This window comes from Trachurus japonicus, chromosome 24 (assembly GCF_045865225.1).
Source record: "Trachurus japonicus isolate A0001 chromosome 24, Traja_1.0".
NCBI lineage: Eukaryota > Metazoa > Chordata > Actinopteri > Carangiformes > Carangidae > Trachurus > Trachurus japonicus.
The window spans coordinates 29,198,840-29,221,799 of record NC_140930.1 but is presented as its reverse complement, the minus strand read 5'-3'; the positions used below and the strand labels follow the sequence as shown (position 1 = coordinate 29,221,799).

The 22,960-nt window shown below is 39.4% G+C and overlaps 3 protein-coding genes and 1 non-coding gene across 4 annotated transcripts; 3 read left to right on the top strand and 1 right to left on the bottom strand.

Moving 5' to 3' along the window:
• glrx5 (glutaredoxin 5 homolog (S. cerevisiae)) lies at nucleotides 1-4,230 on the bottom strand. Its single transcript, XM_085771016.1, has 2 exons — nucleotides 3,815-4,230; nucleotides 1-2,129 (listed from the first exon to the last, which is right to left on the bottom strand). Exons 1-2 carry the CDS (start codon nucleotides 4,110-4,112, stop codon nucleotides 1,957-1,959), a joined length of 471 nt encoding a protein of 156 aa, XP_085627142.1. The 5' UTR covers nucleotides 4,113-4,230; the 3' UTR covers nucleotides 1-1,956.
• A 261-nt stretch (nucleotides 4,231-4,491) lies between these two features.
• Nucleotides 4,492-5,514, top strand: prkrip1 (PRKR interacting protein 1). Its single transcript, XM_085771015.1, has one exon. It carries the CDS (start codon nucleotides 4,548-4,550, stop codon nucleotides 5,127-5,129), a length of 582 nt encoding a protein of 193 aa, XP_085627141.1. The 5' UTR covers nucleotides 4,492-4,547; the 3' UTR covers nucleotides 5,130-5,514.
• A 125-nt stretch (nucleotides 5,515-5,639) lies between these two features.
• Nucleotides 5,640-5,918, top strand: LOC146962149 (small Cajal body-specific RNA 13). Its single transcript, XR_015035283.1, has one exon.
• Nucleotides 5,919-7,681: 1,763 nt separating this feature from the next.
• clmnb (calmin b) lies at nucleotides 7,682-22,378 on the top strand. The gene is made up of 10 exons (XM_085770407.1): nucleotides 7,682-7,930; nucleotides 8,403-8,464; nucleotides 8,561-8,656; nucleotides 9,779-9,862; nucleotides 9,980-10,072; nucleotides 10,180-10,406; nucleotides 10,494-10,687; nucleotides 10,991-11,073; nucleotides 18,964-20,522; nucleotides 22,205-22,378. Exons 1-10 carry the CDS (start codon nucleotides 7,846-7,848, stop codon nucleotides 22,329-22,331), a joined length of 2,610 nt encoding a protein of 869 aa, XP_085626533.1. The 5' UTR covers nucleotides 7,682-7,845; the 3' UTR covers nucleotides 22,332-22,378.
• Nucleotides 22,379-22,960: the final 582 nt, after the last annotated feature.

Genomic DNA, 22,960 nt, shown 5'->3' with positions numbered 1-22,960 from the left:
TTTGTTATTTGTGTCACAAAATATTTAATTGGTACAGGGTTTACATGCAGCTAAAATACATTTAATAATATGCATTTAATGTACAATATCTTACAGTGTACTACATGACCATAGTTTTGATAATACAACTGTGTGCAGCAGGAGGAATATCTACTGTGGGGGGGGTTGGTAAATGATCAGGCGGTCTTACGCTCAGTGACAAAACTCAAAACAAAAGACACTCCCCCATCCCTCCGCAAAAAAAGAAGAAAAAAAATCTTTCCCTTCAGTGACGGATACCACACAAGAACATATTTGACAAACTTTAAATAGCGCTGCTCCTGTTAGTCCAGATGTGCTGTCAATCAGTCATCCTCAGGAAAAAGAGAAGGTATCATATGTTTTGTTGCGTTTCAGCAGTAAAAGACATTAAAACACAGGGGACACATTGTGTATGAGGTTCCAAGCAGGAAGAACAAACAGGGGACAACGTTGGTGGTTGGTATTTTAACAGCGCATGTGTGTGACAAGGTCGGTGAGGCGTGGTCCGTGTCCGTAGTAACCTTGACTACAAATGCTGATTCATATGTGGTGTAAGTGGACAACATTTACATAAAAACATCTGTATATTATTAAGAACCTACATCAGCTTTATCAAGCATCAATAACAGAATTGTCCCGTCTTAGTTCTTCCTCCCAGAATACTCTACGTACAGACAGTGCATTTGGAAGGTTTCTGGTGTGACCTAAGCGGTGTTACGAAGATCTCGACTGAGTTTAGTTGCACCCTGAGGGTAGTGAGTCGGGCATTTGGTCTTGAACTGACTGCAGTTTCGGTAAATGGGTGGACAATTAGAGGTAGCAGGGATCGTAACGGGCAGGTCACCAGCATTCTTGTGTAAACCAATAAAAGCATGGCTCGGGAGCCTGACACTCTCCCTTTAGGCAGTCGAGGTTAAACCTGGATGTGAAATGGTTTCTACCGTATATCACAGTGGGGTTACAGCTGGACACCTGTTGATTTATTTACCCTACAAAGCCTCTAAATCCAACAACTCTCCTGATATGGTTTTTCCATATTTGGCTTTATATCTTGTAGGCTAACATTTTGAATATTGAAAGTGGAGTGATAGAAACTAAAGGGCAAAAACTGTGATTATGAAATATTACAGCTGCTATAAACAATATTCATAGTTCAAGGTGCAAAGGGGGTTGCTCACTAATGTTATTGAAGCCACAGAGAATGCAGATTCCCTCAGTTGTATGGATCTTATTGTCTTTGAACTTATCGTTTTGGTTTTCTGGCCTCCGACTTCACTGTTTTGGTTTCGCTCTCATTTCATATCAACATTTCTTGCCCCTCATGCAGAAGTCCCAAACTTGCACTGCACCACACACCAGACCAATCAAGTTAACAACTAGCTGGTGAACATAGCAAAGCATTTAGCAGCTAATAGACCAGATGTTTTCTTCTGGATCTAGTGGAGACCACGACAGAGCTAGAAAAAGACTGAATGTTGGACTTTTCATTCATCAGGTGGCCAGAACTTGAAATGAATGCTAACGTTGCTAACAAGTTTCTTTTTTATCATCTTGAAAGGTAACATTAGGTCTTGTTTGCAAATTGCAAGTTGTGTCTACTGCCCCCAAGTGGCCGAATAAACATTGGTGTTGTTACTGTAGAAAGAGTGAGAAATATAACACGGGTTTATTTTAAGAAAGACGTATTTTGGATCCCTGCAAAGACATTGTCCACTCTTTTTTTCTTGCAAGATTAAAGTCCTCCCCTGTCAGGTATGTAATCTATGCAAATTTAGAGCATGAACAGTGCAGCAGCTCTGTATCACACACCATTTATGGGTATGCAGTTAATTTTTCCCGTAGAGACTTGATTCATATGCGACCATCTGAGCAGGGGATTCGACCTGATGAATGTGTCCTCTGTCTTGTCAGCTGTCTGAAGTTCACACGTGTCCTCTACTTGGATTCTTTCTCAGCGTTCAGCATCGGAGAGGAGATCCCCAGCTTCTTTAACTCATCCACCAGGTCTCCGTTCTGGTGCATCTGGAGCAGGATGTCGCAGCCTCCCACAAACTCGCCATTGAAGTACACCTGAGGGATTGTGGGCCAGTTGGAGAAGTCCTTCACACCTGTGGAAGACAGGCAGTAGTAGTTTCAGACACTGAACGTATTCAACTATATCAGATCTTCTCAAAAGTCTAATATCCCTTTTCCTTTCTTTTTCTTTTTCTTTCTTTGCTTCTATCCTTTCTCACCCCTACTATCTCCAACACGTGCATATCCGTGCTCACACACACAGATACACAAACATACCTGCTCACAGACACACGCACAGTCACATGTCCAGACCATTTCCCATAAAAATCAATTCATATTTATTCATTCTTGTGTCTGTCATGTGTTTTTTTTGTGTTTTGTTTTTGTGGCTGTCCTGTCCAATCCCTAGGTGTTTTTTTGTCTTTGTTGTATCTCACCTGTCTTGTATTTGCATCACTTCATAAAAAACAAAACTATATCAATATAATAACTGGAGGGGTTCTCAGTAGCAACTGGTGAAGCCTACAGGTTTCATCCCTGCATATGTGTTATGAACCAAACAATCAGCTTGGACACTGTAAGCCATCACAACACAAACTCTAACTCAATGATACCACATTGCCACTATAATAAAATGTATGTAAAAGTACTACCTATTTAGTAACCTGTGTGAAATGTCTCTCTTTTGATTGATACCAGACAGCATCCACATTTAAAAGCCTGCACTGTGTGCGCTGCCTTTTAAGAACTTGTGCAGTAGGAGTGTGGAAACTGTATAAAAAACTTAATTTTAAAATCAAAGGTGAATAATAGAATTGTGCGTTTAAATATTCCTCCACAGAAGACCAGTTTACATGAGTTACTAGTACTTTGCCTTGTAAGGCTGTGAGCACACCATATTTTCAGCACTTTAAATCACAGGAGTTCCCCTTAAGTAAGACATCTGTATATGCTCTCCACTGTTTTATAGCACTGTCCTGACAACACTAGCTTGAAAAAGTTGGTATTTTCTAGGGAAATTCTTGGCTTCTAGCTGACTAATAACATCCTGTCTGAACCTTGGACCCAGTGACTGGGAAATAAACAGAACACAATGAGGCTCAAACTAATCAGATTTCTTATCATTTTTACAAATACCAAGAGGTCCAGGCATCACAGGACACTTTACTCTATATACACTGCTCTTTGACAGAAAGTTAAATAGCTCCTCTGGCTTTTTGTAACCCTAGGTGTGAGGCAGTTTGTCCCTCTCACCTCTCTGTTTGTCAACACTTGGCATTACACTGCTGTTGCAACATTAACCTCAATTGTCAGGATCTCATTAAAGGTCTGTGTGCTGATGTAACCTGAAGACATCATTTCCTTGTTCCTCATCCTGTCTGCTGTGACAATGCTAAAAGAGTCCAGGCTGCAGTCCTGAGTGACCAGATGGAACTGGAAGTTTGACAGGACCAGACAAGAAAGTAGGTGTGTGGCCAGTTGAAGCACCACACCCTGTGGTCCTGCTGCAGGCCTGTGATAAAAACCTGACACTGAGAAACCTCTGACAAGAGCAGCTGACAGAACCAGATAGGTCAGGCTGCTTTAAGTGAGAATAATTAGGCTAAGTAGTGTGATTAAAGACAGAAAACTGGCTAATTAGGACACCAACACTGGGTTAAACAAGTACAAAAAAAATGTCTCCCCTTTTCTACTATGAAGAAGTTAAGGTAAAAGTTAGACTGAGGTGACAACGTGTTGCCACCGTGCTGTGGATGGTTCACTACAGTTTACTGACCTTGTCTGAGGTCCTGGTCGTCCAACACGTTGTACGCAGCGTAGTCGTCCACTCCGTGCATCCGGAGGATCTGGACCACGGCGTTGCTGAAGCCGCACATGGGCTGCGCCGGCGTCCCCTTCATGAACACCACCACTTTGTCCTTCTTCACCATCTCACCAAGGTCTTTCTGGAGATCCGCCGATGCGCACAGGAACCGGGCCGGGGCCGACAACACGCGTCCGTCGGCTTGTCTGGGCAGAAAGACGGCTGCCCCGGGCCTCAGACACCGAGCCGTGGATCTGAGGAGGCTGTTCATGATATTAGGTTTGTTGTAGTTGTACGCGAAAAGAAGAAAATGTCGTCAAAACTGACTAACTTGTTCGTCTACAAGCCGGAGTGAAATTAGTCAGTCAACACACTTCACGCACATACGCACGGAGGGGCGGGACCTGGACGCTGATTGGACGGCTGCTCCCAAACACGTTCTAATCTGATTTGCCGTTGGTAGAGGAACACGTCAGTTACATCAGTTACACAAGGAATAAATAAAAAAGACGATATAAAAGAAAAAAACAAACAAACAATATCATATCAGCCGGTGTAACATACTGAATAACTTTAGTATTTATTTATTTATTTTAAAAAGCAAACAGCTTTAAAAAGTTAAATAATTACTTCCGGGTTACATCAGCCGTAAAGAACTTCCGTGGCGACGTAGACAAGCAGGAAGGAGACGACGGCGTTTCGAAAGATGGCGGCGCACACGCAAAAGAACAACAAACCAGGGAAACCTGGAGGAAAAGAGGCCCAGCCGCTGATAATCGCCAAAACCCCGGCGGAGGAACAGCGACTGAAGTTGGAGCGACTGATGCGAAACCCCGACAAGCTGGCTCCCATCCCAGACCGACCCAAAGAGTGGAACCCGCGGGCCCCGCCGGAGTTCGTCCGCGACGTGATGGGGTCCAGCGCCGGAGCAGGCAGCGGCGAGTTCCACGTTTACCGACACCTCCGCCGCAGAGAGTACCAGAGGCAGGACTTTCTGGACAAGATATCTGAGAAAATAGACAAGGACGTGCAGTATCTGGATAAGGTGGAAGAAAACAAGCAGGCTGCCGAGGACAGAACGGCCAAACGGAGGAAGAAGCGCGATAAGCTGAAGCAGAAAAAGCTGATGGCAAAGAAGGCAAAACTGGAAAGTAAAAACAAGAAAGATGACGAGAGCGACGAGAGCTCCGACTCCAGCAAAGAGGAAAAGGAAGAAGAGGAGGAGGAGAATTACAGAGAGGCTGAGGACGACGCAGAGGCACCAAGCTTCATCATGGGGAGGAAATGACTGAGAGAGACACGATGAAGCTCCATTCCTGTTGAAGGGCTTTGTACAAAAGGAGGCAAAGTGTCCCACTGCAAAGACAAAAACCTGAACCTGGACTCTGTTCTGCCTTTGTAGTGAAGGCACTGTCTAGTTTAATTGTCAGGAGACCCCACTGATAGTATAGTTTAAAGAAGCTCTGGTGTCCCAGTGTGAAATAAGACACTTCCAGTTATTAATTATGTCTTCAAATAAACAGTCACTGGTTGTAGATCTCATGTTGCAGCTGTTAGTCACGTTCAAGGATGTCTTAAATTTGCCAAAAAGGATTGCTGAATCGTTTTGAATCCTCTATTTTTTGGTGTGAAATATCACTTTTGTTTTAATAAAAATGACAATATACATAATATCTAGGTGTTATGTAATCTGTCTACCATGAGGGATTTGGCATGATGGGTTGATTGTGACAGAAACATGCCAAATGCAAGTGAGTATACGATGTGTGTTATAACTGTGTGTGTGTCTTGTCGTCAGTCTTTGCAGCCTTGTGATGTTAACCCCTTGCAGGGACTGTTGCCTGTGGGTACAACAAGGTTGCAGAAATCAACTCAAAGAATGAAAAGGCGTGGCTTCTGGAGGCTCAGGAGCTTCACGTGCGATGTTCCTTGGACAGACGTCCTGCTTTCCACGGTGGTCATGGTTTTGTTCTGTAACCATCACCTTTCTTGAAGCAGGTAGATGAAAACATGGCAGCCAGATATTGTCTGAAGCAGGTGAAGCTCTTCCTGTCAGACACTTTTAGCTGTCACAGTAATACCTCTGACTTTGTTATCCCTCCCTATTAGTACTGCTTTGATGATATATATTTACAACTTCCTTTTTAACTTAAAGTTTGTATCTGATCAATTTTACACCTCTGTTGAAACTGCATTCTCTCCTCTGTTTTTACACAACACTCATTGATTGATTAAAATAATCTGGGTTGAATTACATGTATCAGTCCCTCTCAAGTCATTTATCTTTCTGAGTTGTAGGTAAAAATGTCTTCTCAAACTCATGAAACAGAACAGCTGAAAATACCTGTATTATCTTTTGGCCATACTCATTTTCTGGGGCAGTAGCCTACAATAAGTCAAAACGTGTTATTTAAGCGCTGCCTTGAATGTGTGATGCATTCAATCTGATTTAAATTGTGGAGTACTACTGCAGATTTCAGAAATGTTATTTTGGTCTATATTGGAAAACTTCTCACATTAACATTGCTTTTAATTATGATAAAATGGGGGTCAGTGTGTAAAAAGCAATTCACACATTTCAGTGGATCACATTCAGGGGTTAGGTTCATAGATATTCTTAAATAATTAAGAACTCTGTTTTATTATTTTAGAATATCAGACCGTTGAAAGTCATACATGGTTCACAAATTGATGAAAAGAATATGTGGACAGCATAGTGATGCAGTGGTTGGCTCAGCCACCTCACAGCAAGAAGGTTCTGGGTTTGAGTCTCAGGCCCTGTCTTTACAGTCGGTGTGAATATGAGCATTGGCTCTGTGATTGACAGGTGACCTATCAAGGGTGTACCCTGCTCTTGTCAGCTATGATTAGCTCCAGCTCCTATGCAACCCTGCAGGAATAAGCAGTATAGAAAATGGATGGAATTTCAATATTCCTCTTAACAAAACAATGGTTAAAATATCACAGTATAAAGAGGTGATTGTATCTACATTGCTTTTGAATATAATAGGCCTACATAAAAATAAAAAAAAGTATTCCGAAAGAAAATATATTTTCATGTGCACTAAATCGTGGTGGTGGTTTTCTGAAAATGTTACAAGAAAAACTCCTGTGAGGGACATAAAGACACTCACAATGGAGCAAAATGCTCCCTATCAAAGTTATATAAGTATTGTTCTTAAATGAGTAAATGGCAACCTTGGAGGCAGTGGTTATGTGTGTACTGTTCTTTTTGACAGTTAATGAAGCCTGACATTTTAACAGGTCACATCATGTTTTTATACAACAATGACATTTAGCTCGGCTGTCAAATAAATACAATATTGTAAAGAAGTACAAAGGTAAGACAAAATGTAAATGCCAAAGTAAAGTGCAAGTTTAATAAAGTTCTTGAGTAAATTCACCTAATTACATTGGAGCACTTTAAAAGGACACTTTTCATGCAATAAAAAAAACTTTTACAGAATTATAATGTGCTTTGCCAAGTCAAAGGCCATCTTTTGACTGTTCTGCATTAGAGACTGATAAGCTGCTGTAATGAGACAGAGAGGATCAAAGGAGAATTGGAATTCATTCAAAAAAATGGATTTAAAAATCTTTGATTCACCAGCAACTCCTCTAGAGTCACCTTACTTTGGCTGTGTCTGCTCATTCCATCAGTCTGTCTTCAGCATGCTTGGAAGAAATTTAGGTATTTATGTCATTGAAGCCTTGCAGCTGCCAGTAAAAATATCACAGGCCACTGCAGGAAAACCATACAACCTGAAACCAATTCTTATACTCAAAGAACCCAACAGACTTTACAGCTGCTTCCATGTACACTGTTTTATAGAGCCTGAGGCTGAGCTGTCTCCAGGGGGGAGTGGAGCTGGAGTTGATCAACACGTCAGAGAAAGGTTACAGCGTGTTCAGGCAGGACACACTGCCTCACTTTGCATTTCCTTCATCCTTACTCTGTAAGGAAACCTCAGGACGGCGCTAATTGTCACAACTGCCTGACATAAATGAGAATGCACGACAGTGCCAACTGGGAATCACAAGAGAAATCAAATGGAGACATCAGCGATCAACATGAGCAGCTGCCTCAAGGTACAGTGATCATAAATATACTATCTTATGTTAGTGCTTAATATGGACACACGGTGTCATAATAACATGACTCAAATCACTTTAGACAAGGAAAATGTGATTGTGCTTTTGTAAAGAGGAAATGACATTGATTCTTCCTCCTATTCCTTACAGTGATTTTCCAGGGAAGTGTTATTGGCTTCGTGGCGTCTGATTACCCAATCATACACAATGTTTTTACTTGTTTCTGAAATGCAGACTAGTGTAAAAATACTATAAAGAAACATTATAAGTCAAGTTTTCTTATCTCAAATACCCTCACCCATTCAGCCTTTTTCCAATATTCTGTCAGACTCTTGGTGTTTGCTATATTTTAACCACAAACCCTCCTGTTGACTACATTTAATCAGGCTTGTGAAAGCACTGTTGCAACACTGTTAGCTTGGAAAACTCCAGTATTTGCCGTGCCAAGTCACTGTTATCTCTTCCCCAGATGAGAGGAAAGCAGTGCAGAAGAGAACATTCACCAGGTGGATGAATGCATACCTGCAGAGAGTAAGGCACACACCAATACAGTATTACACCAACATAGGCTACATTGTTTTCTTTCCTCTATGATCACCAGTGAAGTGTATGTTTTCTTATTTTCAGTGCAGTCCTCCAGTGGAAGTGCATGACCTGTTCACAGACATTCAGGATGGCAGAATACTCATGGCTCTGCTGGAGGAGCTGTCTGGATGCAAGCTAGTAAGAATCCAGCCATAGGCTACAGTCAGAAAAAAAAAAAAAAAAACAGAACAAACAAACAAACAAAAAACTGTGGCATGCAAAAGTTTCTGTTAATGTGAAGAGTTAAGCAAGTGGAGGATTAAATGATCTCCAAAAGACAAACATTAACCCTCTTTTGCAATATTTTAAGCAATATCAGTGTACTGTTAGAGTGAAAAAGGGAAACAAAGCAGCGTCCTGCAAAAGGATTTATAGCACTATAGCTGTGGGTGCTATAGGTAGCCTATACCGGTATATATAAAAGGAATGTGTCATCTGTGACTTTAAAGTAGCACTATCGCAAATTCTAATACTTTGTTCGGCCACTAGATGGGGCCTGGTGGTGCAGCGTATCCATAGACTGTATTTAAAAGAGAGCGTATCAGATATAAACATCCTCGTCCTCTTTACATAGCATGCCGTTCAGGAGGTGGAGCTAAGCGCCGGGCCGGCTTGTCTGATAATAAAAAGGAATTCTGCATTTGCTCCACAGGCACTACACCGTTGGCTATATTTTGTGTACAGATGGCTCCCCTGGACCTATGTTGCATATTTCAGTTTTTTTTCATTGCTATTATTTGTGATAGTGCTAGCCTACTTTAATGCCTTTTGGAGATCATTTAATCTTCCACTTGCTTGACTTTTCACATTTTTTTTTTTTTTTTCAAATTTTGACCACGGGTGCCCAAACTTTTGCATTCCACTGTAGACTATATGGCATTAGGGTTAGTTTTTTTTTCTTTTTCCCCTTTCCTACACATCTCAGTTTAGTTGATTAGCTTTGCACTGTATTTAATATATAGAGTTTAAAAAAAGATAACTGTTGCTAAGTAAACAAGAACAACGCTATGCCAGCCTAATTTAGTTTAGCTTAGTTCTGCTTAGCAGAGTCTACTCTTGATGTTGCTGTGAGGTTAGCTGGCCAAGAAATTAGGTAAGAAAGAAAAATAAACACAGTCTAACTTTCTCAATTAGCTTTGGACAGACCCAGCAAGCTGTTCCCCATGTTCTCTGTCTTTATGCTAGACTAACAGGCTGCTGGTTGGAGCTTTATTTTCCACGCAATGAGCAGTAACAAGCTTCTGTCAATTCTTCTATTAGCTTTACAGGTTTAGGTCATCTTCTCACCGCATTTTCAGACTGAACAACATCTCCAAGGCCCTGGCTTTCCTAGATGATAGACATGTGAGTGTGTTTCCGTGCTGATACTGTGATTTTTTTTACCGTTTTTATATGTGTTTCAAAGACTTACAATCAGAAAAGCTAGATTTCAACTTTTGTCCTTTCCCTGTTGTCTCTCAGGTGAAGCTGCTTGGCATTGATGCCTCTGGTATTGCTGATGGTGTCCCTTCTGTCATTCTTAACCTTGTCTGGAACATCATCCTGCACTTCCAGGTTGGTGCCTCTCTAACCACCCGTCACTCCAATGTCTTAATGTATAATCTCACTTCTTGTCTTTGTTTTTGACCTTACATACACTCAGCTCATTTGCTCTGTAACAGGTAAAGGAGGTGACAAGATGCCTCCAGAGGCATTTGTCCTATAGCCTCTCTTCTTCATCAGTGAGCAGTTACCCCCCCTCCAGCGACCTCTTACCCCAGTCAAGTGACATTGGCAACTACTCTTGCAAAACCCTGCCAAGCAAAGGCAGAAAGTCTGCCAGGAAGCCGAAGTACCAAGGAAAAACAATCAAGACCCTCCTGCTGTGGGTCCAAAGATGCACATCAAAGTAAGTCTAAAAAAGATCCAATCGCTTACAAAATAATTTTGGTCTACAAATCACCCAGCTGTCTATCGTGTACTTTTAAATTTACAGGTTTGGGGTGGAGGTGTATGACTTTGGGAAGAGCTGGAGAAGTGGGCTGCCTTTCCTAGCTTTGATTAAGCATGTGAACCCAGACTTGGTGGACCTGAGAGAGAACTTGTCCAAAGAGCCCAGAGAAAACATCCAGAAGGCCTTCATGATAGCCCACCACAGTCTGGACATAATACCTCTACTGGAACCTGAAGGTGAAAGCTTGAAAGGAGTAACAATCATCTATTTTCATCCCACAAAGACAAATATTTGAATGACTTTTATCTACTAGCTACTAGGAATGTACCTACGCTAACAGGTGCTAACTGAATGATGACACTATAAAAGGACCTCATCTAATCAGAAACACTGGTCCCAATGCAGACAGAGTTGACTTCACTACATATGAGTCACACAGTTTTATTGGATTTTCTTTATTGGATACAAAAGATCAACTGGTCCTTAACAGCAAATCTACCCTGCCGGTTTGTGAAAGTTGTTTATCCTTCCTCACACAGATGTGGCATGCAGATCACCAGATGAGCAGTCCATCATTACCTACGTCTCCATGTTCCTGAGGCACTGTTCAGGCATATGTGAGGTTAGTGTGTCTAAATGGCTTGATTGCTTTCTAATCTAAATTGCTTTCTTTGATGAGAAGATTGACACACTGCGTCTGTTAAATATGAAGCAATATCCAGCAGCTGATTAGCTTAGCTTAAAAAACTCACACATAGGTAAACAGATGGGTGTTTTTTCCACATAAAAGCACCTCTACAGCTGTCTTATTTACATCGCCAAACATCTAAAGGGACACTAATGGGAATGCCCTGTTATCAGAGATTTGGGAATATTTCCTTGTATCCCCTGTTTTGTAGCTTAACTTAAACCAGCAATAAGTAACTTTTCAACCTTCATAAAATATTTTCATAACTTTTGTGATGATACATTGACTTACAACAAGTTGAATGACATCTCTGTTATGGCCTGAGGGGGTCTGTATCTCTTTCTCTGGCACTAAGCAGCTTTGAGGAGCATGGTAGGAACCCTGCTCTCACCTAAGTTTCACTTTCACTTTTGCGAGTCACAACAAGGAGGGAACAGGCAAAACGGCACCTTAGCAATGGATTATGTTTGTGTTTTCACTTTGAAATGATCCACTGGAAACAGAAACTTAGTTTTGATGTCTTCTGTTAATTTTAATGCAGGATATTTACAGGGCTTCACGCTAGTGTTCATGGGAAATGGAGTCTTCCTTCAGGCAAAACACTACCGCTTTGGTCCACAGACGCCGCCAAACTCAACCAAAACTGAAAGTTCTTTAGTACTGCTTTAAGATGCAAGTGTCTATCTGGACAAAATGCAAATACATAGATCTTTTAACAGCACTATTTAAACAAAAAACTAAACATTAGGCTATAATGTTCATTCAGTAGACTATAGGTTAGGCCTAAACATCATCTAACAGGTGCTTTTCTTCGGTGTAATTTGTTGTGGAAATTCCTTTAACTTGTTAGAGAGAAAATCATAAGTCCAGCAAATTGAGGTTTCACTTAAGTACTTTATTTTATTTTGCAAGAGGTGAACTGTCATACACACAAATGTCTGTACGAGAGTGCACACTGAGATTTGGTAACGTCAGGTTATATAGGCACAAGAGCAGGAAGGAAGGAGGCGGCATCATACATTGTCCAATAACATTATTGCATTCTTGCAGAATAAGTTTGCATAGTAGGCTACAAGTTTGCACTTAGCGCTCATGACATATCATATTATAAGGTTAACTCATATGTAAAGGCAGGAAGCTTGTGGTTGTCTGTAACTTAAGGTTTGTGGTGGTTTTTTCACACTTCGGCATGTTGACATTTCGTTGACATCTCACTGTGGTTTTGGATATGGAGACAACTGCTTGCTTAAGCGTAATCATCATTAAATAACAGGAACCAAGTCGGACACCTGCATACTGCTCTATGCACAGCAGATGTGCAACTTGCGCTTTCTTCGAAGTTCACCTAAAGTTCATGAGCATACATCTTCAAAGTTCAATCAAGGGTCATAAACATAAAAATTTCCATTACAAATTTAACTTATTTATGTCATTTTATGTCCCATTTTATCATAGGTAAGCAAAAGAAAAAACGAAAACGTTTGGCCTTTGAGTTAAGTGATTTGTTCACCTCTGTTTCCCATCTTTATGCTAAGCTAAGCTAACACAGTGCATGTGGTGATGGCAAAGTGAAGCATTCGGTTGCTCAATGAGGACCTCTGCTGGTCAAAGTAAGGGCTTCAGGAAGGTTGACCAACTCTCCTACCTCTTTACCACAGCACACAATTCAACAGTACACAACAGACCTCAACAACTCACAAAGTGTGCCATGTTTTTTTTAAATGATCCTACTTGATTCAAGGCTTCTGATAATTGTTTTTTAATTAGGGTGAATGCTGAAAGCATTCACACTATTGTTATTCAAATCTTTATTATTATTATTATTAGGGTGAATGCTGAAAGCATTCACACTATTGTTATTCAAATCTTTATTATTATTATTATTATTATTCTGTACACTTCTTCCGTTTTTCGGTCTTTAACTACTTCTTCATACTTTCTACTATTCAAACAATTCATATATCAAAACGTGCAGCTTCTTCAGGAGATCATTGGATCCATTCAACTTTTTCATTATCATTCATACTTTTCAAAATATTCAAACTTTATTGAAATTTTTTTCCCATAGGAATACATTGAAACTGTCTTCAAACTCTTAAAATCTTCTCCTTCTTTGAACTTCAACTGCTTCAACATACTTTCACCTACAGACTTCATTCAACTTTTAAAACGTTCACAAAACTTTCAAGTATTCACGGTACATTCAACTTTTTCATATCTTCTACCATTATTGATCAGTACCCTTCAACTGTTCATGATAATTTTTTGACAAAATTCAAATTTAACATGCAAGTCAATGGCACGGAATGTTCAGAGCTAGAGTGGTGATGACATCAGCTAGAGTGACAGAGGTTCAAAAAATCCTCTGACACTTTGCTCTCTAACCTGTCACCACGGCCACAAATTTCACTCTGGACACATAATTTTCCCCCACTTTGGTAGACAAACTTGTCCTGTGTCTCACAGTGTGCTCGAAAACGCAGAGAGGCTAACAGAATTTAAACTGGGAGCCTCTAAGTGCAGCCAGTTCCCTCTCTTCCTCTCATTGACTCCCATTGTAAAGTAGGAGCAGATTTTCTGAGAAAAGCAGAAATGACCTCCTTATCTTTCCTGCGACGGTGAGAAAAGTTTTTGCCCTACAAACATTTAATGCACATTGGCTCGCTCAGGAAGGTCTCCTTGCCCCGATAGTCATGACCACATTCTGGTAAGAGGTACGGTTCTCTTTTCAGAGGCTGTTGTTCGGAGCTGCACAGAGCTCAAATCTCACTGCTCTGCTCTGTGTGGTGCAGACAGAGAGAGAGAGACACACACACACACACACACACACACACACACACAGACAGAGAGACACACAACCACAGAGACACACTGGCTTACAGCTCATAATCAGCCTCTAAATGAGTTCATATCTTTGAGGGGAATTTTTAAACATCTCTAATAATTTATTTCTCTTACATTTCAGTTTATTCTTGTAATGGAGATTTCAGGATTTGGAGCTTCTTCATGTCCTGACTTTCCTCTTTAACCCTTTACTTTGAAGGACTTGAACTTTTTCTCATTAATTCCAACAATTCAGACCATTTAAGGACTTTCAAATTTTTCATTTATGAATGTATATCTTCACACTCTTTTTTTAAACGTATCTTAAACAATTCTGGCATCATTCAGTCTCTTTCTTTCTTTCTTTCTTTCTACTCCCTTTCTCTTTCTTTTTACTTCATTCCTTGTTTCCTTGTTTCTACCCCATTTCTATATATACCCCAGTTCTCATAATGGATATTTCAGGATTTGGAGCTTCTTCATGTCCTGACTTTAGACTTTTCCACCTTCAATCCTTACATTTTACTTTGAAGGACTTGGACTTTTTCCTCATTAATTCCAACAATTCAGGCCATTTCTCAACCATGTAAGGAGTTTCATATTTTTCATTTATAAATTTATATTTTCACACTATTTTTTACACTTAAACAATTCTGGGATTTGCATCCATTCCCTATCATTCAGTCTCTTGCTTACAAGTTATACACTTCAGGTATTGCTTCGTTTTTATACATATTTGTTCAACAAATACTTTCAAGCTCTTAATATATTTATTCATTTGAGTAGACCTATTTTTTCCACACCAATCTTCAAAAATTCAAGCAATTTTCCAACATCCTTCTTATAGGCTAAGTTCTTCTTTTTAATTTTTTTCTCACCTATTTCAGATTTCAACCATTCAACTGTTAAACTATAAAGATGCAGGATTTCTACATTTTCCTCAAACTTTTTATTAACATGTTTAACTTTTACCCTTCAGATATGTTGTAGTTATTCTGCCCTTTAACGGATTGTAACTACTTCTATATTATTCTACTTTTACACTTCAGATATTGTTTCATCTATATTAGTAATGGTTCAAAAAAAAAATTCTAACTGTTTTAAATAACAACAAATGCATCCATTCCATATCATTCAGCCTCCTGCTTACAAGTAATTTTCCAAACATTTCTTACAAATTCAACGTCCTTCTTATAAGTTTTACTTTTTAATCTTTTCTCACGTATTTCAGATTTCAACCCTTCTACTCTTACATGCTCGACTTTTAGCCTTCAGATATGATGTAGTTATTCTAACTTATCCTTCCCTTTAAAGGATTGTAACAACTTCTATGTTATTTTACTTTTATTCCTCAGATATTCTTTCATAAATTAGTAATGGTTCAACAATGTTTTCAAGCCACCAGTTTTAAACTTCTTTGAGTAGACTCAAGCTTTTCAATTCATTCATACTATTCTTCATTAATTCAAGTAATTACCACCCATTTCATACATCCTCCATCTTTCATCTTCTACTTTTACTATTCAGATATTGTTTAATCTACATTAGTAATGGTTCAAAAAATGTTTTCAAACTGTTTAAAATAAATCTGAGTGCACTTTAACCTTTCAATTCATTCATACTATTCTTCAGTAATTCAAGTAATTAGCACCCATTTCATACATCCTCCATCTTTCATCTTCTACTTTTACCATTCAGATATTGTTTAATCTACATTAGTAATGGTTCAAAAATGTTTTCAAACTGTCAGTTTTAAGTAAATCTGAGTAGACTTCAGACTTTTAATTTCTTCATACTGATCTTCAACAATTCAAGTAATTTCAAACCATTTCATACTCTTCATATATTCAAGATTTCTTCAGCAGTTTCTTAACTTAATTCAGCATAGTTTCAACAATTTATTCAGCTCATTCAGCTTCCAGCTTTCAGCATTCACCCGTATTTCCTTCAGGAAATGCATTCTCTAGTTATTATTATTATTATTCTGTACACTTCTTCCGTTTTTCGGTCTTTAACTACTTCTTCATACTTTCTACTATTCAAACAATTCATATATCAAAACGTGCAGCTTCTTCAGGAGATCATTGGATCCATTCAACTTTTTCATTATCATTCATACTTTTCAAAATATTCAAACTTTATTGAAAAATTTTTCCCATAGGAATACATTGAAACTGTCTTCAAACTCTTAAAATCTTCTCCTTCTTTGAACTTCAACTGCTTCAACATACTTTCACCTACAGACTTCATTCAACTTTTAAAACGTTCACAAAACTTTCAAGTATTCACGGTACATTCAACTTTTTCATATCTTCTACCATTATTGATCAGTACCCTTCAACTGTTCATGATAATTTTTTGACAAAATTCAAATTTAACATGCAAGTCAATGGCACGGAATTTTCAGAGTTAGAGTGGTGATGACATCAGCTAGAGTGACAGAGGTTCAAAAAATCCTCTGACACTTTGCTCTCTAACCTGTCACCACGGCCACAAATTTCACTCTGGACACATAATTTTCCCCCACTTTGGTAGACAAACTTGTGCTGTGTCTCACAGTGTGCTCGAAAACGCAGAGAGGCTAACAGAATTTAAACTGGGAGCCTCTAAGTGCAGCCAGTTCCCTCTCTTCCTCTCATTCACTCCCATTGTAAAGTAGGAGCAGATTTTCTGAGAAAAGCAGAAATGACCTCCTTATCTTTCCTGCGACTGTGAGAAAAGTTTTTGCCCTACAAACATTTAATGCACATTGGCTCGCTCAGGAAGGTCTCCTTGCCCCGATAGTCATGACCACATTCTGGTAAGAGGTATGGTTCTCTTTTCAGAGGCTGTTGTTCAGAGCTGCACAGAGCTCAAATCTCACTGCTCTGCTCTGTGTGGTGCAGACACAGAGAGAGAGACACACACACACACACACACACACACACACACACACACACACACACACACACACACACACACACACACACACACACAGACAGAGAGACACACAACCACAGAGACACACTGGCTTACAGCTCATAATCAGCCTCTAAATGAGTTCATATCTTTGAGGGGAATTTTTAAACATCTCTAATAATTTATTTCTCTTACATTTCAGTTTATTCTTGTAATGGAGATTTCAGGATTTGGAGCTTCTTCATGTCCTGACTTTCCTCTTTAACCCTTTACTTTGAAGGACTTGAACTTTTTCTCATTAATTCCAACAATTCAGACCATTTAAGGACTTTCACATTTTTCATTTATGAATGTATATCTTCACACTCTTTTTTTAAACGTATCTTAAACAATTCTGGCATCATTCAGTCTCTTTCTTTCTTTCTTTCTTTCTTTCTACTCCCTTTCTCTTTCTTTTTACTTCATTCCTTGTTTCCTTGTTTCTACCCCATTTCTATATATACCCCAGTTCTCATAATGGATATTTCAGGATTTGGAGCTTCTTCATGTCCTGACTTTAGACTTTTCCACCTTCAATCCTTACATTTTACTTTGAAGGACTTTGACTTTTTCCTCATTAATTCCAACAATTCAGGCCATTTCTCAACCATGTAAGGAGTTTCATATTTTTCATTTATAAATTTATATTTTCACACTATTTTTTACACTTAAACAATTCTGGGATTTGCATCCATTCCCTATCATTCAGTCTCTTGCTTACAAGTTATACACTTCAGGTATTGCTTCATTTTTATACATATTTGTTCAACAAATACTTTCAAGCTCTTAATATATTTATTCATTTGAGTAGACCTATTTTTTCCACACCAATCTTCAAAAATTGAAGCAATTTTCCAACATCCTTCTTATAAGTTCTTCTTTTTAATTTTTTTTCTCAACTATTTCAGATTTCAACCATTCAACTGTTAAACTATAAAGATGCAGGATTTCTACATTTTCCTCAAACTTTTTATTAACATGTTTAACTTTTACCCTTCAGATATGTTGTAGTTATTTTTAGTTATTCTGCCCTTTAACGGATTGTAACTACTTCTATATTATTCTACTTTTACACTTCAGATATTGTTTCATCTATATTAGTAATGGTTCAAAAAAAAAATTCTAACTGTTTTAAATAACAACAAATGCATCCATTCCATATCATTCAGCCTCCTGCTTACAAGTAATTTTCCAAACATTTCTTACAAATTCAACGTCCTTCTTATAAGTTTTACTTTTTAATCTTTTCTCACGTATTTCAGATTTCAACCCTTCTACTCTTACATGCTCGACTTTTAGCCTTCAGATATGATGTAGTTATTCTAACTTATCCTTCCCTTTAAAGGATTGTAACAACTTCTATGTTATTTTACTTTTATTCCTCAGATATTCTTTCATATATTAGTAATGGTTCAACAATGTTTTCAAGCCACCAGTTTTAAACTTCTTTGAGTAGACTCAAGCTTTTCAATTCATTCATACTATTCTTCATTAATTCAAGTAATTACCACCCATTTCATACATCCTCCATCTTTCATCTTGTACTTTTACTATTCAGATATTGTTTAATCTACATTAGTAATGGTTCAAAAATGTTTTCAAACTGTCAGTTTTAAGTAAATCTGAGTAGACTTCAGACTTTCAATTTCTTCATACTGATCTTCAACAATTCAAGTCATTTCAAACCATTTCATACTCTTCATATATTATTTCATCTCTTCAAGATTTCTTCAGCAGTTTCTTAACTTAATTCAGCTTTAATAGTTTCAACAATCTATTCAGCTCATTCAGCTTCCAGCTTTCAGCATTCACCCGTATTTCCTTCAGGAAATGCATTCTCTAGTTCTTTTTTAAAACTCAAGTTCCAGAGCATGTCACAGGAAAAATCACTTCATGTTCATGAAAACACGAGCGTGGTTTCAGGGTCAGGGTCCTTACCAAACTCTCAGAGAGAAAGTGAATGAGCAAATTTTCCAAAATGTCAAACTAATTAACATTAAAGACATACATTCACAAGTTTTTCATTGGTATAATGTAACAACCTCTAACTGTACCCGATTGCAGGACCTTACAACAGATATTGAAGTTCCAGAGATCCCAAATTTTGGATCTCTTGAGTCAGTGTCCCTTGGAGAGATCCATGCTGACAACACAGAAGCTCAAGCTTTGTTCAGAAGCTTGGAGAAGAGCAGCGAGCAGCTACTTTGGAAACAATGGTCCGGAAGATCCTCGGGGAGCCTCTGTGCTACCTCGCTTTACACAAATGGAACACTTACATCTGGCATCTCCTCCAGTGACAGTGACACCTTTTCATCCTGTCATAACAAAAGCACCACTGAACAATCTGCAAGTGGTGCTGCCGTCTCACAGTTGAACAAGAAGAAAGGCAGGCGTAGGAGCATTTTGCCGCCGCCCAGTACGCTGGACGCGGGCGTGGTCAGCCAGGAGATCCGATCATGGATGGAGAAGGGCTCAGATCAGACCTACAGCAAAGCAAGAGTGGATGAGAGTCACTTTTCTTTGAGCTCAGAGGAGGGAATCTACAGCTTGTCAGCACTGGACTCAGATGAGGAGGATGCGTACAGCTACATCCTGGATCTGAACAAAGAGGTTTCTCAACCATATAATCAGATGAGAAGACAAGTACCAAGTGTCAAAGAGGAAACCACTGAAGAAATGAATGAGGAGTCAAAGCATTGTGAAACATGTGACATATTAAATGGCAGTGGTGAATGTAAACCTCACGAAGGCTCTGGTGTACACAATGCAGATTTTGATCTAGAATCTGAAGTCGAGTTTCATTCAGCGGTTCAAGGGGATTTTGGTTTGGACAAAAATGAAAGTAGCTTCAGAGATATGACACACAATAGACCTGTGTTTGACATAGAGCCAGAGGATGAAAGCACCAGAAAAGAGAAGGAGGACAGAGTTGGAGGACAGATAAATGATTATGATGAGGAAAAGAGGAAGACTGAGGAGACAGAAAATGTTAGATTGGTGACACATGGATATGATAAAACAAAGGCTCAGCTAGACGAAGCAGGGAAAGCAAAGCTTTTTGAAATGGATAGTTGGCAGAAAGAGGTTGAGGGGGACACTGACAAAAAGCTTTTTGTACAATGTGTACAAGTGAGTGAGAAGAGAGCAATAGACAAAGAGGTAGAAGAACATCTGACAGTGTCTGAGGAAGGGCAGGAGAGAAAGATAGGGAAGGAAAAAGACGAAGAGGGTAATGTAAAGACAGAAGAAGGTTTTGAGGTAGGAACTAATAAAAACATATTAACTGATACAATCAGTGGCTGTGGGGCAGCTAGATGTCCCACAGAAGATGGAAATGACAGGAAACACAGCGCACCCACAGTGGAAGATTTAATAAACAATCGCAAAGATGAAGACATGGAGGAAAACACAGGTGAAGTGACAAATACAATGGATTTTGTGGCAGTTGAGGAGACAAACGGGGGAATAAAGATTAAGAAAAGTACACTGACTGCCAAGACGCCAACGACAATAGACCATCTGGATGAGACTACTGCAAAAAATGACACTGATGGAGATGTTGGCATCTGTGCCAGTAATAAGAGCTGGACTTCGGCCTGCGGTGGAACCTCTCAAGTATCCAGGTGGGCTATGGCATTTGATTCAAGCACCGCTCTCCTTAGGTGCTGTGCGTGTCAAGCTTTCAGTCTCTAACATGCTTCATAATGCAGTTTACAGTGGTAATGGTGGTGGATACAAAAACAGCCTGGACTAGTTGATCTTTGAGACATTAATGTTGACAGAAGCAGCTCCGATCATTATGGCCACTGTCAGTGGCAGTCATGATGACTTCTAGCTGATGAAATCCACTGTCATTGGCCATAATGAGGTGCTTCTGAGCTGCTTCTGTCAACATTAATGTCTCAAAGATCAACTAGTCCATCACCACCATTACCACTGTAAACTGCATTATGAACCATGTCTATGTTCCCACAGCCTTATGTTCCCACAGCCCTATGTTCCCACATTTGGGATTTATCACATGGTGCATGCTCTGCTACGTGTGGAAAGATGTCTATGGGTGTGATGTTATGGGAACATAGGGCTGTGGGAATGGATACGTACTGTCATTCCGACATCCCGTCATTCCGACATCGCACCAGTCTCACATCTCACCATTTAGACATCCCACCATTCCGACATGCCATCGTCCCACCATTCTGACAAGGCTTTATGTAAGGAAATGTGTGTTTCACAACAGGTGACTCCCGACTACTTCTCTGGACTCTCTCGATCTATCTGGCCTGTCTAGTCTCTACTAAACTTAACCAACTCCTTTCATCGTTGCCTAATCCCAACCAGTGCAAAATCTTTTTGAGGAAAAATACACTATTAAAGGAATTGTCGGAAAGGCAGGATGTTTTAAAAAATAAAGAACACAAATACTGTCATTCCGACCATAGGAGGCAGGAATTGTCGGAATAATGGGATGTTTGATAGAAAATTAAGTGTTTCCATAATTAGAGGCCTATGGTGGGATGTCGGAATGGCGGGTGCCCCCCTGTGGGAACACAGGGCCTAATTTTCAGTGAAAAAAAAAAGTTAGAAATTTGGGAACATAGGGATGTGGGAACATAGGAATGACTCCCTGACGGTAAGCTAGTGAAGCTAATGCTAACAGTAAAACCCTGAGAGTTGGTTGAAACTTTTTGGTTAATTTCAGAACCAAAATACAACAAACATCAACGGAATTAACACAAACTCTATGTAAATGTTAATTATACTGAATAACTTCAAACATGATGTTAAAAGACTGAGGCTACAGCTTCATGTCCCAAAAGTCAGCACTGTAACCAGTGAATGATCTATGTAGAAGATATGGAAATGCATACAGAACGTTTCACCTTTAAAAGGCTTGAAAATAAGGATTAACTGATGATGTTGGCAAATGTAGCGCTGTTAAACGCACATTTGGCTGGAAGTGCTGGAGTTAAATTGTCCCTAAACCACATAAAGAGCAGGACAGATGGATGCATTAGCATCTTACTCTCCACTGTGTGGGCTTTCCAGATCTGAGCAGCTTTTTTTTTTGATGAAGGTAGTTAGCTGAAGAAATATGCCTCCTTGGAAATAACACTGGGCAGTACACTAATAAGCTGAACATTTGCAGCTTTTGTGAAATACATTTCTTACACTGTTGCTGAAGTGATTATTTGGTTTTGCAAAGACTAGAAAAAATGAGAGGATTGTAACATCTGTGTCTTCACAATAAGTTTGTGTCTGGTTTTAGTTTCTATCTAACTCTGTTTTATCCACTTTCCAGCAGCAAGGGAGGATTCAGTCTTCAGTCTATAGCAGCCTCTTGTGACATAACCCCATTAGAGCTGGAAATGCTCTTGGTCCTGTGGATCCTGCTCTACTGCTGCCTCATCCTACCTCAAATGAACCTCTGAGCCCCCCCTGCAGTAAACTCTACTTATTAAGATATGCTTATTAGCCCAGTTTCCACTAATGAGCCAAACAGGGACACTTAGGGCTGGGTTGACTCTTTATCTGTGTCACTAAATTTCCCTCAAGGCAACATTTAATGATTATGTTTCCTTCTTGCTGCCAGTAGATATAATTTGTCTCCTGGACTGTGGTTTCAGATAACCACACAATACTGATCTCTATTGTTACACAGATTTTCAGCTGCTCCATTTTAAACTACGCACATTGTTTGACATGGTTTGTGAGTCTGCGCTTTTGCTGGATGCATGTCCAAAACACTCTCTCTCGCTTGATGTACTTTTATAGCAGACGTCACCCACATGGTGGCATCGCAGCATCACAGCAGCGCCAGTCTCACATCCACAGACTGTCTATACAGCGTTATATTGACTGCTGAGGAATCCATAGGACCTGCTGTTTAATTAGAAGCTGTATTGATGTGGTGAGATTAGGCTGAAAATATTTAATGAGCACTTTGACATTTCATAGACTCACTTACTGTGTCACTTGTGACCTAGAACATATACTGTTTCATTGTCTTCACCTTAGATACTGTATGAGTTTATGTTTATGAACAATTCAGGCTTTATTC

Coding starts and splice junctions, on each gene's coding strand:
- glrx5 (XM_085771016.1), bottom strand. CDS start 4,112: ATGAACAGCCTCCTCAGATCCACGGCTCGGTGTCTGAGGCCCGGGGCA. Junction 2,130..3,814: donor CGACCAGGACCTCAGACAAG/GTCAGTAAACTG, acceptor TGTCTTCCACAG/GTGTGAAGGACTTCTCCAAC.
- prkrip1 (XM_085771015.1), top strand. CDS start 4,548: ATGGCGGCGCACACGCAAAAGAACAACAAACCAGGGAAACCTGGAGGA.
- clmnb (XM_085770407.1), top strand. CDS start 7,846: ATGAGAATGCACGACAGTGCCAACTGGGAATCACAAGAGAAATCAAAT. Junction 8,465..8,560: donor TGAATGCATACCTGCAGAGA/GTAAGGCACACA, acceptor TCTTATTTTCAG/TGCAGTCCTCCAGTGGAAGT. Junction 10,073..10,179: donor ACATCATCCTGCACTTCCAG/GTTGGTGCCTCT, acceptor GCTCTGTAACAG/GTAAAGGAGGTGACAAGATG.